Below are 16756 nucleotides of genomic sequence, written 5' to 3' on the forward strand. Positions count from 1 at the left end.
GTTCGAATCCCATCAGCTGGCTAGCTGATAAGAGCTAAATAGCTTGAAATAGACCTATACTAGTCTCCCTTTATTTATTTATCAGCACAAATACAACATTATATATATAAAGGTTAGCCATCCCTAGCCTAGATGTTTTGGTGTGATCCTCTGGTGCCCTTTCCTGTAGCTGCTCTGACCTCTGGGCCAGGGTCTGACACATTGGCAACCTAATTGGCAGAGGAAGAAATCCAGACCACCCTCCTCACTCCTTCCAGGCCAGCTAAGCAGCCCACCTAGCTGCCATGATAACAAAGGTGGCCCATACCTGAGGGAACTCTTGGGTAGTGAAGTCTGACATCTGACGGAGAGGAGGCCAGCAGTTCAGGCCTTGAAGGACCGTCCTGTACCTCCCTGTGGACAGAAAGACTTTGAAGAGGGCGTCTCTGTCAGATAGGAGAGACTCCTAAATATCAACAGATTAACAGAGTTGGAAAGGACCTTGTAGGTCATCCAGTCCAGCCCCCCCGCCACCCAAGCATGAGACCCGACACCATTGCTGACAAATGGCAGTCTAATCTCTTTTTGAAAGCCTCCAGTGATGAAGCTCCCGTAACTTCTGAAGGCAACTTCTGTTCCATGGGTTGATTTATTCTGTCAGGAAATTTCTCTTTATTTCTAGGTTGAATCTCTCCTTATTCAGTTTCCATCCATTATTCCTTGTCTGGCCTTCAGGTGCTTTGGAAAATAGCTTGACCCCTTCCGCTCTGTGGCAGCCCTTCAAATATTGGAAGACTGCTATCATGTCTCTCCTGGTCCTTCTCTTCACCAGACTAGTCATACCCAGTTCCTGCAACAGTTCTTCATATGTTTTAGTCTCCTGTCCCCTAATCATCCTAGTTTCTCTTCCAGTGGTGAAATGTAAAAAAAATTGCCACCGGTTCTCTGGGCATGGCTTGGTGGTGGTCGTGGTCATGTAACTGGGTGGGCAAAGCCAACTTTTTATATTTTTTAAAGCCTATTTGTCCAAACCAGCAGGAAAAAAATGCTTTAAAAAGCAGAAAAAATAGTTTCCAACAATTGCGCAAATCAGCTGTGAGCTGCATGGTAGTCGGACGTCCCCCCCCCCCCCTACTTTTTAAAGCATTTTTTTCTCTGCCGGTTTGCAGAACCAACAACCATCGTCCCCTACTGGTTTGACCAAACCAGGCTGAACCAGGAAGATTTCACCCCTGGTTTTAGCCTCTAACCCCCTAATCATCTTTCTTGCTCTTCTCTGCACTCAGTCTCAACATTTTTTCTTATAGCGTGGTAACCAAAACTGGATACAGTACTCTAGTGTGTGGTCTTACTAGGGCTTTATAGTGGTATTAGTACCTCATTTGATCTTGATGGTATCCCTCTCTTAATGCAATTTAGGATTGCATTGGCTTTTTTGGATGCTGCTGCACACTGCTGTCTCATATTTAGCTGGTTGTTCACTGACTCCAAGATCCCTCTCATAGTCACTGCTATTAAGCCTGGTTTCTCCCAGTTTATATGTGCATTTTTTTGTTTTCCTTGCCCAAGTGTAGGACTTTACTTTTCTCTACACTGAATTTCATTTTGTTAGATAGGGCCCAGGGGTCAAGCAGTCTCTGAGAAGCCCAGTTAGTTCAGCCACAACTTATAGCCGAGTAAGAAGCCAGCAAGGAGCTTTTGCAGGTCTGGAAGTTTGGTCAAGGACCTCCCATAACTCCCTTAGCCTTATGGCTGGCCCCGGTTCAGGTCAGGAAATGCAGAACCCACCCGCACCCCCTCCCAGGCTGAGAGGGAAGAGAGGCCTGAGAAAGGTTCAACCTAACTCCATCCTCGGCCTGGGGGTGCAGGTCATCCCGCTGGTCAATGGAGATCGGAGAACTGCGGAAGCCAAAGGCGATTCTTTAGGTTGGTGAAAACCAGAAGACCACGCAGGACAATGTAATTGAGAAATATAATCTTTATTAGACTTTTTTTCATAGTCATCTAAAATGTATTTCTTCCTCTCTCTCTTTTGGCATTACAGTGCATTCCAACTGCTTTGGAACTGATTGATTCAGCTTTTGAGGATAGCAAGGAAACGACCGGCCCTCGGTCTTCTGCCATGAGAAGCAGCAACTGCAGGCGAGAGGTGAAAACGGACCGAGTCCTGTTTGTGGGGGGGGAGGACGATGGAGCAGCCAAGACCCTCCTGGAAAGAGGTAGCCCCTCCAGCCGGGCTCAGAAAGAACCCAGAATGAAAGTTGGTGTTGCAAAGCCCTGGGAGCAACTGGTATAAAGAGACCCCCGCCTCTCTTCATGAGCCTCCATGGCCCCAACCAGAGGCCCAGCACCTCTGCTAAGGCTGCCTTCCCCAGCTCTGAGCTGAAATCCCCAAGGAACGGTGCAGGGATAATCTGGGGAGGGGGAGCTCCTCGGGACCCCTTTCCTACCCCAGCCAGCTGCTGAGGCCACATCCAGAAAGCTACCAGCTAGTTCAGTGATGGTGAAGCTTTTCGGCATCAAGTGCCAAAAAGGGAGCGTGTGTGCACGAGCACTCGTCTGGGCTGCCTCTGGAATCCTCTGGAAGAGGAGCTGCCCAGGGGGCATGCACACACCAGGAAATGAACTTCTGGTTTCTGGCACGCACCTGAGTGCCGGCCAGCTAGCCTTCTGGTTACTGGAGCAGATGTGTATGTGACAATCAGCTGGCGCAGGCTTCACGCCAAAAAATGGGAGACCAGGTTTTCCAGCTTCCGGCACTGCCGCACACAAAGGCCAGCTGATCGTCACGCACAAATGCGCGCCAGAAACCCAGAAAAGGAATGTGCGATGCCATGCATGGCAGGTGACATGGCTCTGCGTGCCACTTCAGGCATGCGTGCCATAGGTTCATCATCACAGAGCTAGTTGGAGCCAAGGGAAGACACAGGGAGCATCGCGCAGGGTAGCTGGCTTTACAACCTACTGGCGGGGCAAGGAATCGCGCCAGATCTCTTTCTTAAGTATGGGAATGGAATTTCCCCAGGAAATTAGGATAAAAGCAGGCAGAGGGGTCCCCAACATCAGATGGGGGGGGTGTCTTTGGAGGCTGGGTGAGACTTGTTTTCAGGGCCATTTGATCTGGTGCTGCCACCTGCTGGCCAACGGGTGGATGAAGGCAACTAGATACAGAAATTCCAATGCAATGTCCCCATCTAATGGTTCTCTAGATCTGTGCAGGTCAGAGGTGTGAGCCCAGCTACAGCTGGGATATTTGGGGTCTATTTGAAACAGCTCCAAAGATAGAACTATCAATTGAAACAGGAAGCTGGACATATGCCCCCCCCCCCAAATCCCTTGACATTATAAAATGAAGCAATGTTTTAACAGATCGATCGATCCCTACAGCTACAAATGCTTGTTTTCCCACCTGTTTAAATATATTGCAAACCCTGGTTTTTATTGCCACAATCCTACCAATGTTCCCCCCCTCCCAAGTAAATTTAAATCTTGTAAGGAAAACAATCCACAAGGCTTAATACGCTTACCGCAGGACCACCTCACATAAAGACATTTTACATCTTTTATCAGAAGCATTTATAAAAAGGAGTGATGGGTATTCGGGGAATATATATTTTTTGTACTGGAGAGAAGGTAAAACATCTGTAAATTTGGCATGAAGGTGAACGTCACCCAAGGACAGCCACCCGGAGCAACGGAGAAGATGCAATGGGTGAAGGGAAGGCATCATCAGTGAAATCCCACCCCAGTTCTTTCTTTGGCAAAGTCAGAACCTCCTGGGAAGACCAGGGGAAGTGGCTTCTGTCCCTTGGTCTTGTCTCCCAATCCAAAGTGGAGGGAAACTCATTGCTGCAGGCTTCCTTGCTTGGTCAAAAATGCTTCTACTGCTGGAATCACTGGGAGGTCACTGCAGAAGGATGGGATGGAGAGAAATAGAAGACTCCTCTGTTTCTCAGCCCTGCATTAAAATGAATTTTTGATGTCTTGGGCTGATTCATTTCTCTCCCTTCTTTCCTTCTTCCTTTTTTTCTTTCTTTCTTTCCTTCTGTCAGGTCTGCAGCCATATTTCTCTTGATCTTTGGTCTGCCACACTTTCTATTATTCTACTATGCCTTTTTCTAATATGGGAAAATGGGAGGAGGGATTGTATGGAGTTAGATGTGATGTAGCCATAACAAAATTCTTTCTAGAAAGCCAAGGTCATCCTTTGTCTCTGCACCTGACTGGAACTGGATGGGTGGAAGCTGCCAGCGTGGCAGTAGAAGATTGGACCATGTGATGGGCTTGTGGGTGTGGCCGCAAGATCTTGAACTTTCAACTGGGTGGGGGAAACCGGGAAGCTTTCAGATTCGGGTTTTCCCAGATGTGCCAACATGGCTCTCTTAATAAATTGGAACTTTGAGGAATCCTTTGTCTTGGACTCTGATTTGCTTTTGGATGCTATTCGGAACCCTAACACAGGGATGGGCAGCTGCTGGCTCAGCTTCTGCGGCCAACACCCTGTGTCCATCACTGCCCTGTGCCAAGATTTGTCTATAATCCATCAGGCACAGCAAGGCCCCTCCTGCCTCCACTCCAGGCAAGCAGAGCTGTGGACAAACTAGACCCTTCTGCTTGACCTTCGCACGGCAGGAGGCTCTCTGAGCAATGGCATTATAACAGTGCAATCAACCGACAATTGTATGTTGTTAAAAGTCTTGGGAGAGTTTATCCATCGTTCCTCAGAGCCTCCCCATGCAAGAACAGCCAACTCTCATGTGTGAGAATGTGGAAGCCCCTGTTGTGGCTCACCAGTAGCCTGCAGAGCTAGCAGCATATTTGGACAGTGAGGAGATTGGGGAGGAAGATGGGCCAGTCCTGGAGTCTGGGGAAGGCTTTGATGGGGGCTCTGTGTTGCAGGCAGAGAGGGGACCAGAGCCGTATGATAGTTATTAGCTGCCTTCAGAGTCAGACATCAGTGAGGCAGAAGAACAGCTGGAGCCTGTTCCCAGTGTGCGCATGCGCAGAGTTGTCAGATGAAGGGAACAGCTAAGGAACAAGGGTCAACTTGGGAGTAAGGCCACAGGTGGTTGGTGAATGGCCCCTCCCAAAGGAAATAAAAGAAGAGGGTTTTTTGCAGGAAACAATTAGTTCATTCCTGCATTCTTGCCAAGTATTGCAGTGTCTGAAAGATATCATCCTGGTGACTCTCCAAGCCTGATAAAGGACGGTAATTGTGAACTATCTCAAAAGACTGTGGGAGTGGAAAGACTTTGCTGGAGAGAAATTCACTGTAAATTAAATAAAAGGGGTTTACCGGGATGAGGACTCAGCTTTGTGCTGCTGGGGAAGCCTAGGCCAGAACAGCCCCATGCGAGGAGCTTCCAAAACTTTGACAACTAGGGGGAAGATTTCAGGAACCCTCCATAGACAATGTATTACGCACTTCCCTTTCGCATAGCCTCGGTGCTGCAAGGAGCGACAGGGGAGCATCTCAACAACATGCAACACACAAAGGTGTGTCGACGTGGGTCTCACAGACACCAGTCATGGCGAATCGATGGAGCTGGGAAGGGGTTAGGGGCAACATTGCTTGGACCCACCCCTGCCCAGCCCTCACCCCTCACAACAATGAAAAGCAAATGTTCAGGGTGCCAGGCCGAATGGATTCTTCCAGATGGATTGCAGGAAAAGGAGCTACGTTGAGATGGCTTACCAAAGTATCTCACTGTGATATTCTGGGTAACCGCAGGAACAAGCTTGGGAGCAAATGGAAAGGCTCCCAGTTGGTTTTGAACTTCAGCTGAAATCAGCTGCTGAAAATAAGCCATTCATTCAAAGTCACATGGAAATGAGGCCATTTACATATGCAATCTCGGTTATCTCTTAAATATATCAAGGCCTTGCCCAAACGAGTAGGGAAAGACATGAGGATGATGGTTGGCTATGAGCAGCTTTCGGGAAGCCAGTCCCCCTAATTATTTCCCCTTCAATGTGCAGACGCTGCACCCTGGAATTGCCACGGTCCTTCCAGGCCAACCTCAGCAGAGCTCCAGAGGGACCTTCTGGGGAATCTCCAGCTTCTGGTTCAAAAGCGAATTATGTTAGAATATACGTAGATATATCGATCTCTCTAGCTACACACACACACATCCACACACGCGTGCGTGCGTACCGCAGGGATATATGGGTGCCTCAGTAAACAGGTTTGCTCTTTTTGCCGATTTTGGATTTCGCGTTCACCTTTCGGGCGATGTTGTTGGCTGCTTCCGCCTTCTTCTGGGGCCTCCCAATGTCCCGGCCGCCTTCCGCGGGTTCATACAACCACTTGACAGGGTGAGGGCCGCCTGCGAGTCTCTCGTCCTTGGCTTTCTTCAGGAAGAGCCGCCCTTTCTGAAGCGAATGAGATTTGGGGTCAGGGGGGCTACTGGAACTGTGTGGATACTCCCAGCTGTAAGTGGGAAGGAGAAAGGGGGGGGGAGAGGGAGAGAAAGGGAGGGAGAGCCAGGGAGGGGGAGAGAAAAAGAGGAAGAAAGAGAGATTAAGAGAGAGAGAGGACGGGAAGAGGGAGAAAGAAAAGGAGAGAGAGGGAGCGAATGAGAGAGAAAGAGAAAGGGAGAGAAGGAGGGAGAAAGAGAGGAAGAGGTAGAGTCAAAGAGGGAGAAAGAAAGTGAAGGAAAGAGAGAATGGGAGGCAGAAAGAGGAGGCAAAAGAGGGAGAGGAAGTGAGAGAAAGGGAGAGAAAAAAAGAGAGAAGGGGAGAGGGAGGGAGAAAGAGAAAGTGAGGAAGAGATAGAGGCAGAGGGGAAGGGAGAGAGAGGGCAAAAGAGAGAGAGGAAAAGAGGGAGAAAGGGAGAGGGAAAAAGAGGGGGAGTGGGAGGGAGAATACAAGAGAGAAAATGAAAGGGAGAAAGAGGGGGAGAAGGGAGAGAGCGAGAGAGCGAATGAATATGAGTGTCAGATCTGGCAAAGGTAATCCAGAAACAGAAAATGTAGTTTTAGCCGCCCAAGCTCAGGCACCCACCCACCCATAGGAAAGGGAAGGGAGGCCATACATACAGACATCTGGCTTTCTTGAAAGACGACAAATCTGCAAACTAAAAAAGGAAGAGATTATTAGACTGACCTGAACCAATACTAAATGAATCATTATTTATTGATTATTGCGATCCTGCGTTTCTTGCATACAGGTGCAAATTCTGCTGAGATCAATGGGGTTTATTTCCAGATGACACAGCATGGTCAACATTAATCAACCAAGAATACTTCGATTGAAATTTGCCACCATGGGACCATCGGAGCAAACAATCTCTGTTCAGGACTCCATAATCCCCTTCTGGAATGTTCTCCAGCCTGGCCTGGTTGCAGGCTGGTGAGCGTCTTTGCCTGTTGCCATCCTCATAAATTCTGTTTCGGTAAGAGATTTTCTTCCTTATTTCACGCAATGGCTCCAGAACCTTCACCATGTCCCCACTTTTCGTGGGTGATTCCTGCACTGCCTGAACAAATTAACTGCCACCGCATTGCCAGTCTGCCATGAACCCAGGGGGGAGGCTGGAAGGGAGGGAGAGGGCCTCGGACAGAGGGCAGGCGACCTGCAGCTCGGGAGCCGCATGTGGCTCTTTCATCCCTCTGCTGCGGCTCCCTAGCGCTGGTCACCTCCACAATTATAGGGATTTCAGTTAGGACAGGTAGAGGAAAAAGGACGGCACCCTAGGACAGTGATGGCGAACCTTTTTCACCTCGGGTGCTAAAACCACAAGTGTGCGTGCTATCGTGTGCTCTTTGAGTGTTTAAGGTTGCTGACCCCTGGCCTGGGGGAAAATGAAACTGAACTGTGAGAACCTGACCGAGGTCGTTTCCCTGGGAGAGGAATGCCAACACGTAGAGCGACTGCTTCCAAAACATCTCTTTTAGATTTGATTGGACAACGGAAAGACCCCCCCAAAAATGGGGAGGAAGGGAGCCAGAGAGGGAATTTAAGTGGCAAAAGCCTGGCCCGAACTCTTGAGTTCTGGCTTTACGCTACTGCAAATTCACTTGACTTCTAATAAATAATTCCTTTATCATTGGAGTTAAGGATCGTTTTTACCTAGAAGCCCACATTTGGGGCAGGGCTGACATTTAGCAGCACCCGGCCCATTTGCAGCAGAACTCGAACCCACAAGCAATCTATCCTGCACTTTGCTTAGGGCGATTTAGTTTGCTTGGTCCTGGGGAGGAAAGCTATAGCAAATCTAGACAGCATAGTAAGAAGCAGAGACATCACTCTGCCAACAAAAGGGCGTCTCGTCAAGGCTTTGGTTTTCCCAGTTGCAATGTATGGCTGTGAAAGTTGGACCATAAGAAAGGCTGAGCGCCAAAGAATGGAGGCCTTTGAACTCTGGTGCTGGAGAAGACTCCTGCGAGTCACTTGGACTACATGGCGATCAAACCGGTCAGTCCTAGAGGAGATCAACCCTGACTGCTCTTTAGAAGGCCAGATCCTGAAGAGCAAACTCAAACTTTGGCCACCTAATGAGAAGGAAAGACTCACTGGAGAAGAATTTAATGTTGGGAAAGATTGAGGGCAAAAGAAGAAGGGGACAGCAGAGAATGAGGTGGCTGGATGGAGTCACCGAAGCAGTAGGCGTGAGTTTAAATGGACTCCAGGGGATGGTAGAGGACAGGAAGGCCTGGAGGAACATTGTCCATGGGGTCACAAAGGGTCGGACATGACATTGTGACTAACAACAACAGTTTGCTTGAAAAGGCTTCAGCTGCTTTGAAGGAGGTTTTTTCCAAAAATCTTGAAGGAAACTAGAAGGATGATCACTTCTTGCAGACACACACATACACAAACACACACACACACTAACTGCACACATTTTGCCTGTATTCAAAGTGCCGCCAGTGGAAAATCTTTTCCTCCAGGAATATAGGTGGGCATTTCCATCTCTTTAAATGTGGGTCCAGCCACATCACGGAGGCCACACTTGCCTCTGGTCACCAACTACATTGAGTTAGATGCGGCCGCTAGCAGCAGCCACACCAGGGGTGGGTTTCAACCGGTTGGTCGGCGAACCCGGAAGTAAGTAACTTCCGGGAACGGCGAAGGGCCCACCCGCCCGCGCTCCTTACCCGGTTTTGACGAGTTCTGCACTTCCACGCATGCGCAGGACGCATACAGCGCCTGTGCAATCCTCCAGGAGCAGATGAAGCATCGCACAGACGCTAGTACGCATGCGTGCACCGTGCGCGTGCACGAGGACGCCGCCGGCCCCGTTTCGACCGAACCGGTTGGAACGGGGCGAGAAACCCACCCCTGAGCCACACCCACTCCGGGGACCTTCAAAGGGAGGAAATGAGGGTCCTAGATCCATGAGGGCGAACCTATGGCACCCAGAACCATCTCTCCAGGCACAGGGAGCCATCACCCATTGCTCTTCTGGGTTCAGGCGCACCAGCCACCTTGTCTTCCCGAGTGTAAGAGTGCCAGAAAGCAGACGAGCCACTGCCCGGGAGACGCGCCACCTGGGAAGCAGTTGCAGTAAGTGGCACTGCGCTCAGGAGGTAGTCCTGCTCCCTTGGCAGAAGTGGTGGGAGAGGGGAGGGGGTTGCGTTGGCTTGTTCCGAGGCTGGGAAAGTGCTCCTGCTTTCCAGCGGAGGAAGGCAGCATTCCCCACCCAAGTTTCTCTACCCGTCCGACACTGCGGAACTGGGTCATCAGTGGTTATACCCCACCAACCCGACGGGGACCAGAGGGGTGGACAGGGAGACGCGAGTACCCCTGAAAGGCAAGGCGGAGCCGGCGCATGGGCAGTGGACAGTTGGTCTTTGTGCGTGCATCCGCACCAGAAACCAGAAAATCATCTGCTTTTTTGGTTTCAGGTGTGCATCTGTTTTGGCGCTCAATGCCGAAAATGTTCTTGCGTTCCAGTTTTGGCACTCAGTGCCAAAAATGTTTGCCAACACTGTCCTAGGTGGTCCCAGAGAGGGAATGGCCTCTCTGCCAAGTACATTGGGAAGCCACGGAGGACTCTTGTAAGGCCAGGATTTGGAGACGAGCAGGCTTCTCTTCCCTTCGGAGTGTCCGCTCACCAGATGTTGGCTGAGGTCTCCGGTGCTGCCCAGCAGATGCTGATGCTGGTACTTCTCCAGCTGCTTTTCCGCCTGGTCGACCCGCTGCAGCAGGTTCTCGATGAAGCGCTCCAGCCGGGCTTTCCCACGGACCTCCTTCTCGGCTGCTTCCTCCAGGAAATGATTAAAGGTCACAACCTCCCTGCAAGGGCAATAAGGCAGCTGTGCTGGGACCGCACAGAGCAGTGGCACCCGCTGAGCAGCAGAAGCAGCATTGCCCACCTGGCCCACCCACAGCCCACCTCAGATGCCAAGCCACCAAGGATCCAGGATCAGCAGTGGGACAGGCTGGGGCAATGTATGATGTCTGGCAACAAAACAAGTTTCGCTTCTCATTGAGATCCTTCTCCCTGGAGGGAGGAAAAGAGTCAGGAAGGAAGAGGCAACGCCTGGCACTCCAGGAAGGCCACTGCGGGACAGAGATGACTTTAAAAATTATGCTCTTTAAAAATTATGATTTAAATCAATTCCTTTTACTAGTGATTTAAATCATGATTTAAATAGTGATTTAAATCATGATTTAAATAGTGATTTAAACTATGATTTAAATTGCGATTTAAATTGACTTGATTTAAATTCTGATTTAAATTGATTTGATTTAAATCAACTTGATTTAAGTCGACTTAATTTAAATCGTGATTTAAATCGACTTGATTTAAATTGTGATTTAAATTGACTGGATTGAAATTGACTTAGTTTAAATCGTGATTTAAACCAACTTGACTTAAATGGTGATTTAAATCGACTTGATTTAAATCAAATCCACCCTGGCTGCAGCAGAACTTCAAGTGGAGCCAGGGAGCGAAGGGGTGCCTCCTTTTGGGGTTTCCTCCCAGGCTGTTGGTCCCAGCTGAGCAGAGGAGGGAAATGCAGGGATGGTGGACCCAGCACCAAAGAGGGAAATCCCCCAGGTACAGGCACAAGAAGCCGCACTTCCAAGGTTCTTGTGACCAGTTTGGGACAACACCCCCCACCCCACCCCGGAGATCCCTGGGGAAAGAGTGGGGCGGCCCCACTGCACGGCACTTTTTAACTTCCTGTAAATCTTGGGGGAGGAACTGTGGGCAGAGTGAAGGGCAGCCTTTGGGCAAAACCTTCTCTGCTCTGGAATATTCTCCCACTGGAGGGGAGGTCTGTGCCCCTCCCCCCACCCTTCTGTTATAGACTAAAACTGTGATAGCTGAGCTTTTTGTCATTGTGTGCCGCACCTGCGCACCTGTACCCATAATGCAATGCATGCCTGACACCAGTGGTGGGATTCAAATTATTTAACAACTGGTTCTCTGCCCTAATGACTAGATGGGTAGGCAGGGCTTGGTGGTCATGTGACCAGGTGGGCATGGCCAACTCAACATCACTCAGCTCGATGGGCACTTCACCTTAGCTGTGACAATGTAATAAGGGTTAACTGGAGAGGCAGTTTCTGTAAGCAGAGCAATAGGCTAGAAGCAACACCATAATGTTTCCTTCCTGCCTTCCTTACAGGATTAGTCCTAGAAAGTGGGGAAAAACAAAAGGAGGTTTCTTCCAACAACTGGTTTTCTAAACTGCTTAGAAAGTTAACAACCGGTTCTCCTGGATAGGTGCGAACCGGCTGAATCCCACCACTGCCTGACACACACATACCCCTTTTGGGGCCTAATAGGGCCCCCTGCAACCCCCTGGAACCAAAAATGGGGGCACGCGGGAGGGTTTGCTCCTTTCATGCCTTGTTTTGGACCTAGTAGCCCTCCCTGCAGCCTCCTTGGACCAAACACGAGCCCTGTGGGGGGACCCAGCCACACACACCCATGCTCCTCCCGACCATGAATGTGCATGTGTCTCACGCATGCACCCATCCCCTGCGCATGTGTGGCAGAGACCAAAAAATCAGCTGGACAGCAGAAAGTACACACATATGCGTGGTAGAGCTGAGCTGGGGCGACGGCTCGCATGCCCACAGAGAGGGCTTGTGAGCCACGGTTTGCTATCACGGGCCTAAAACTTGGCCATACTTTGCCTTTGCTTTCTCCTCCTCATTTGATTGAAGGGGCGGGGGGACATGCAAAGCACACAGAGTGTTTGATTGGCTGCAGAAACCAAATCTCAATGACTGAGCCCCTCCCCAAAGACCCCCTCAGTCCAGGCCTTCTGCGCCCTTCCAGTAATGGGAGAATTGGGAGACCCCTCCTCATGGCTGAGCCAGAGAAAGTCCTTAAAAAGCTTTCCGTTCTGGCTTCCTTCCCATTCCAATTTCCACCTTACATATTTTAAACCAGATCGAACATGGCTGCATTTCATTTGGGGACCTGCCTGCAAGGCCTCCCAGCTGCACATGAGCCTTTAAGAGAAGAGCTGGAGCGCCCGAGGAATCTGTTGCCAAGGACAGACCCGAAGGTGAGACTTGACGCAAAGCAGGTAACTAAGCAAATGAAAACAGGGAACTGTGCAATTGCTCCCTTGAGAAAGGTTTTTCCCCCACCCTTGGCTGAGGATTCTGAGAACAGGCTACCTGTTCTGACCGCAGCTTCCCAAGAGCATGAAGCAAACTCTGGGTCCCGACAAAACACCTTTTTATTAATTCACTGGGAATTCTGCTCATTCACATCCAGCAAAGTCTTTCAAGGGAGGATTTACAATCAACAGACCTTATCTGGCTTGGAGAGCTGCCAGGCTGATAGTTGTAAAACATCACAAGAAGTCTCAGCAATTAAGCGAACTAATTGCCCACTGCAAACTCCACTCCCCTTTTGCCCCTCTTTTATTTCCTCTGGGAGGGACCATTCATCGTCCATCTGTGGCCTTACTCCCAAGTCGACCCCTATTCCTTAGCTGTTCCCTTTGTCTGGCAACTCTGCACATGCGTGCACTAGGAACAGGCTCCAGCTGTTTGTCTGCCTCACTGATGTCTGACTGAAGGCAACTGAGAACTGTCAGACGGCTCTGCCCCCCTCTCTGTCTCCAACACAGAACCCTCATCAGAGCCTTCCCCCGATTCCAGGACTGGCCCATGTTCCTCCCCAACCTCCTCACTGTCTGAATCTGCTGCCAGCTCCACTTGCTGCTGTTGGCCACAACACTACCAGCCTAACCTGGCCCATCATTTCATTTCATTTTATTTATTAAATTTATAGGCCGCCCAATCCCGGAGGACTCCGGGTGGCTTACAACAAAGCTGGGACATCTATGGCCTTTCAGTCAGTGGAAAGCCAAGAGCTGGCATATTTCTGGACTTTCCCCACCTGATCCCCTCCCCAATCACCCCTCTCTAGCAGCAGGGTCAAAGTGTGGCTAGGTGGGAGGAGGAAGGTCACTCCCCTCTCGGACTGGGGTTCCTCCTCATTCCCGACTTACTCCTCTTTGCGGTGCAGCTCCTCCTCGGACTCGGTGAGCCGCTGCTGCAGCACCGCAATCATCTCCACCGCCACATCCACCTGCCGGTTCAGGGCCCTCTCACGCCGCTGCACCTCCTGCTTCTTCTGCGAGAGCTGCACAAAGGCTGCCCGGACCTCCAGGAGCTCAGCCGTCTTTCGGGATAGCTCCCGTGAGAGGTTGTCGATCCGTCTCTCGATGGTCTTGTCTACGGCTTCCACCATGTGGTTGAACTTTTCCCGCACGTGGGCCTCAAAGGAAGCGCTGGAGTCCACGACCTTCCAGGCAGGGTCCCAGGCCAAGTCGGCCGAGGAGTGACCGGACCCCAGGTCGGCCGGCCATTCTGCCTCTCCCGCCAGGGGTCTCCTGGGCAGAGGGTCTTCTGGCTCGCAGAAGTTCAGGTAGGAGAGCCGTGGCTTCAGGACGCTGCGGCCCCCATCCTGGAAAGTCCCCTGTGCCTGGGGGTGGGAGGAGGAGCCCCGCCCCCCCTTGAGGGGCGAGAAGAGGCCACCTTGGGGCCGGAGGCTTCTGTCTTCGAAAGCGTGGCTGTACTCCAGGTGGGCCCTCAGGGAGGACAAGCTTCTGAACCGGGCGTGGTCCCCACACCGGGGGCAGCGAAAGGGCATGCGGGCCCCACCGGCATGGTCCAGTGATTCCTGCCACGTGGATTTGCTGTCCTCAAAGGCCTTCTGTTGCATTCCTTTCCCAATCCTAGTGGTCAGGGGAGGGGAAGAAAGGAGAGGTCAGCAAGGGTCTTCTTGGCCAGGAAACTTTCTGGAGACTACAGAACCCATCACCGGGCCAGGGCACAGTTTTGCCGGCTTCAGAGAGCGGGCAGGAGAGACCTCCTGAGGGACGCCAATTCACACGACTCACCTGCATCCAGGCAAAGGGCAGGTAGGTCAGCACTCCATCAGGTGTAATTCCTTCGGTCTCACAGGTGAGACCTGGGTACAAGGACCCAGTTGGGGGAGGGATGGAAGGAGGGGCTGCTTTGGGACTGGACCACTCTGGATTCAGCTCTGGGGGGAGTCTCTCCTGTTGGGCCAGGAGGGGGGGGGCTTGTGTAGGATGAGGGTCCGGGTTGGGGGGTGATGGGGACACACACACACATTTGGAGGAAAAGGGATTTCCAAAGGGCACTAAGGCTTCACGGGGGGGGGGGCAAAGCCCCTCTTTGGGAGGGGAGCAACAGCCCGGTACGTCCTTCTCCGGGGGGAGAAGCGGTCTCCCCCTGGGCTGGAGCCAGCGGCGGGGATCCCCTCCCGAGTCGCCCGGAGAACACGCTCCCTATTGCAGGAGGGGGCGTGGGGGGGGGAGGCTTAAGATTAAGAAGCCTCTTTAGGCCTTTAGAGTAAAAAGTGGGGAGGGGGAGGCGGGGCGGCGGTTGCTCAACCCCCTCCGGCCAAACCAGCCTCGGGGAGGCGGCCCTCCTGGCCCTGCTTTAGCAAGAGCGGCCCCGTCGGACCCCGGGGCTGCAAGAGGGATGCCGATGCGGAGGAAAGCCGGCCTTTTGCGGGGGTCTCTCCCACAAATCCCCTGCCTTAAGAAGGCCGCCCAGCTCCCACCCCCGTTTCCCGGCAGGCCCCTGGGGCCACGTCGAGCCCGCGAAGGAAGGGGCCGCCAGATGCCCTCGAGGCGTCCCCTCTCCCCGGGACCGAAGGGGGAGGAGGCTCCCGGGACAAGCTTTCCACCAAGCCCCTCGGATGACGTCAGGTTCATGCCGGCGGCATCCCGTGCTGGGAGTGCGGCTCTTCCGTCAGCCGCTCCCCGCCCTCCAAAGCCGGGCTGCCCGCTGGGGAAGTTGCCCGCTGCGGTGGGTCAGTGCCGGCCGCCGCCTTCGCCTCCCGCAGGCCGGTCCGGGTGCCCCCGCGCTCATCACTCACCTCCGAAGCGGCGGCGGCTGCTGCTGCAGTCCCGGCGCGGCTGCCCCTGCCCGCCTCCCTCCCTCTGGGCAACCTCCGCCGCGCTCCAGCCGCGCCTCCTGCGCCGCTCAGCCCAGGCTGCGGGGAGAACCGTTTTCAGCAGCGTCGTAAATCACGGCGGACGGACGCGCTCCCGAGTCGTTCCCGCCCGCGGTGGCGGGAAGAGAGAGCGACGCCAGGGCCGAGCAGTTCCAAGGCTCCGGGATTTGCCTTTTGCTCCCCAAACCAACCAGGATGGGAAGGGAGGGCTCGCCTTCCCGGGGCCTCGTGGGATGCGGGATGCTCCGCAGGCGACCTCTGGCCTCTTCTCTAACCCCCAAAACCATCACCGAAGCAGCAGCCAGGAGAGAGAGAGAAAAAGAAGGAGAAAGAGGGAGGGTGAGAGAGGGAGAAAGGGAGGGAGAGAAGGAGGAAGAGGGAGAAAGAGGGAGGGAGACAGAGAGAGGAAAAGAGGGAGAGAGAAAAAGAGGGAGGGAGGAAGAGAGGGGAGAGAGAAAAAGAGGGAGAGGGAGAGAGAGAAAGGAAAAGAGGGAGAGGGAGAGAAAAAATAGAGTGAGAAAGAAGGAGAGAGGAAGAAAGAGAGAGAGTGTGTGTGTCCAAGGCAGGGCAGAAACCACAGTGATGCATCTTTGGGGCAGGTTACATACCCAGCATAACATACAACATGTTTATACCGCTGTAATATAATCTTATATACATAGGAATGTGTGCTAGTTAAGTACTTATTTGGGTTTATGGATTTCTTTTTTCATTGTTATTGAGATATATTCTGGGTTTTTTGGGTGGGGGCAGGGAGCTGCACCAGGAGACGCAATTTCATTGTACACATGTTGTGCATTGCCAATAAAGGTTTGATTTGATTTGACCCGAACACACAAAACCACAATATGGCATTATGTGACAGAAAGGACTTTGGTTGGGCTGTGAGCAAAGCAAAAGTCTACAGGTTCCAATTACAGCTGAAGAACGGTTGCGGGAACTGGCCATGGCCAGTCTAGTAAAGAGACATGATAGTAGTGTTCCAATATTTGAGGGGCTGCCACAGAGAGGAAGGGGGTCAAGCTATTTTCCAAAGCACCAGAACGCCAGACAAGGAACAATGGGTGGAAACTGAACAAGAAGAGATTCAACCTACAAATAAAGAGAAATTTCCTGACAGTGAGAACAATCCACCCATGGAACAGAAGTTGACTTCGGAAGTTGTGGGAGCTTCATCACTGTAAGCTTTCAAGAAGAGACTGGGCTGCCATCTGTCAGAAATGGTGTTGGGCAGTGATGGCGTGCCAAAAGCAGGAGGAGCATGAGGGGGTTGTGCCCGTGTGCCCTCCACCCATACATGATTGCACAACCACCCCGCCCAGCTTTTGGTGTGTGATGGTACGGTGGACCTGTTTCTTGCCCTCC

General features: G+C 52.0%; 1 protein-coding gene across 1 annotated transcript; it reads right to left on the reverse strand.

Moving 5' to 3' along the window:
* Positions 1-1939: 1939 nt before the first annotated feature.
* ZNF365 (zinc finger protein 365) lies at positions 1940-15418 on the reverse strand. The gene is made up of 5 exons (XM_087701894.1): positions 15314-15418; positions 13410-14138; positions 10038-10218; positions 7017-7054; positions 1940-6409 (listed from the first exon to the last, which is right to left on the reverse strand). The coding sequence occupies exons 2-5, from the start codon at positions 14123-14125 to the stop codon at positions 6154-6156; spliced, it is 1191 nt and encodes a 396-aa protein (XP_087558020.1). The 5' UTR covers positions 14126-14138; positions 15314-15418; the 3' UTR covers positions 1940-6153.
* Between the last annotated feature and the right edge of the window lie 1338 nt (positions 15419-16756).

This window comes from Thamnophis sirtalis, unplaced genomic scaffold (genome assembly GCF_051295495.1).
Source record: "Thamnophis sirtalis isolate CommonGarterSnake01/CBP01778 unplaced genomic scaffold, rThaSir2_p1.2 scaffold_15, whole genome shotgun sequence".
NCBI classification, from domain to species: Eukaryota; Metazoa; Chordata; class Lepidosauria; order Squamata; family Natricidae; genus Thamnophis; species Thamnophis sirtalis.

Excerpts from the sequence above, each read along its gene's own strand:
- ZNF365 (XM_087701894.1), bottom strand. The coding sequence starts at position 14,125 with ATGCAACAGAAGGCCTTTGAGGACAGCAAATCCACGTGGCAGGAATCA. Across the intron at positions 7,055-10,037 it reads GAGACCTCAGCCAACATCTG|TTTGCAGATTTGTCGTCTTT; the intron begins GTGAGCGGACAC and ends TTCCTTTTTTAG. Across the intron at positions 6,410-7,016 it reads TTCAAGAAAGCCAGATGTCT|CTGGGAGTATCCACACAGTT; the intron begins GTATGTATGGCC and ends TCCCACTTACAG.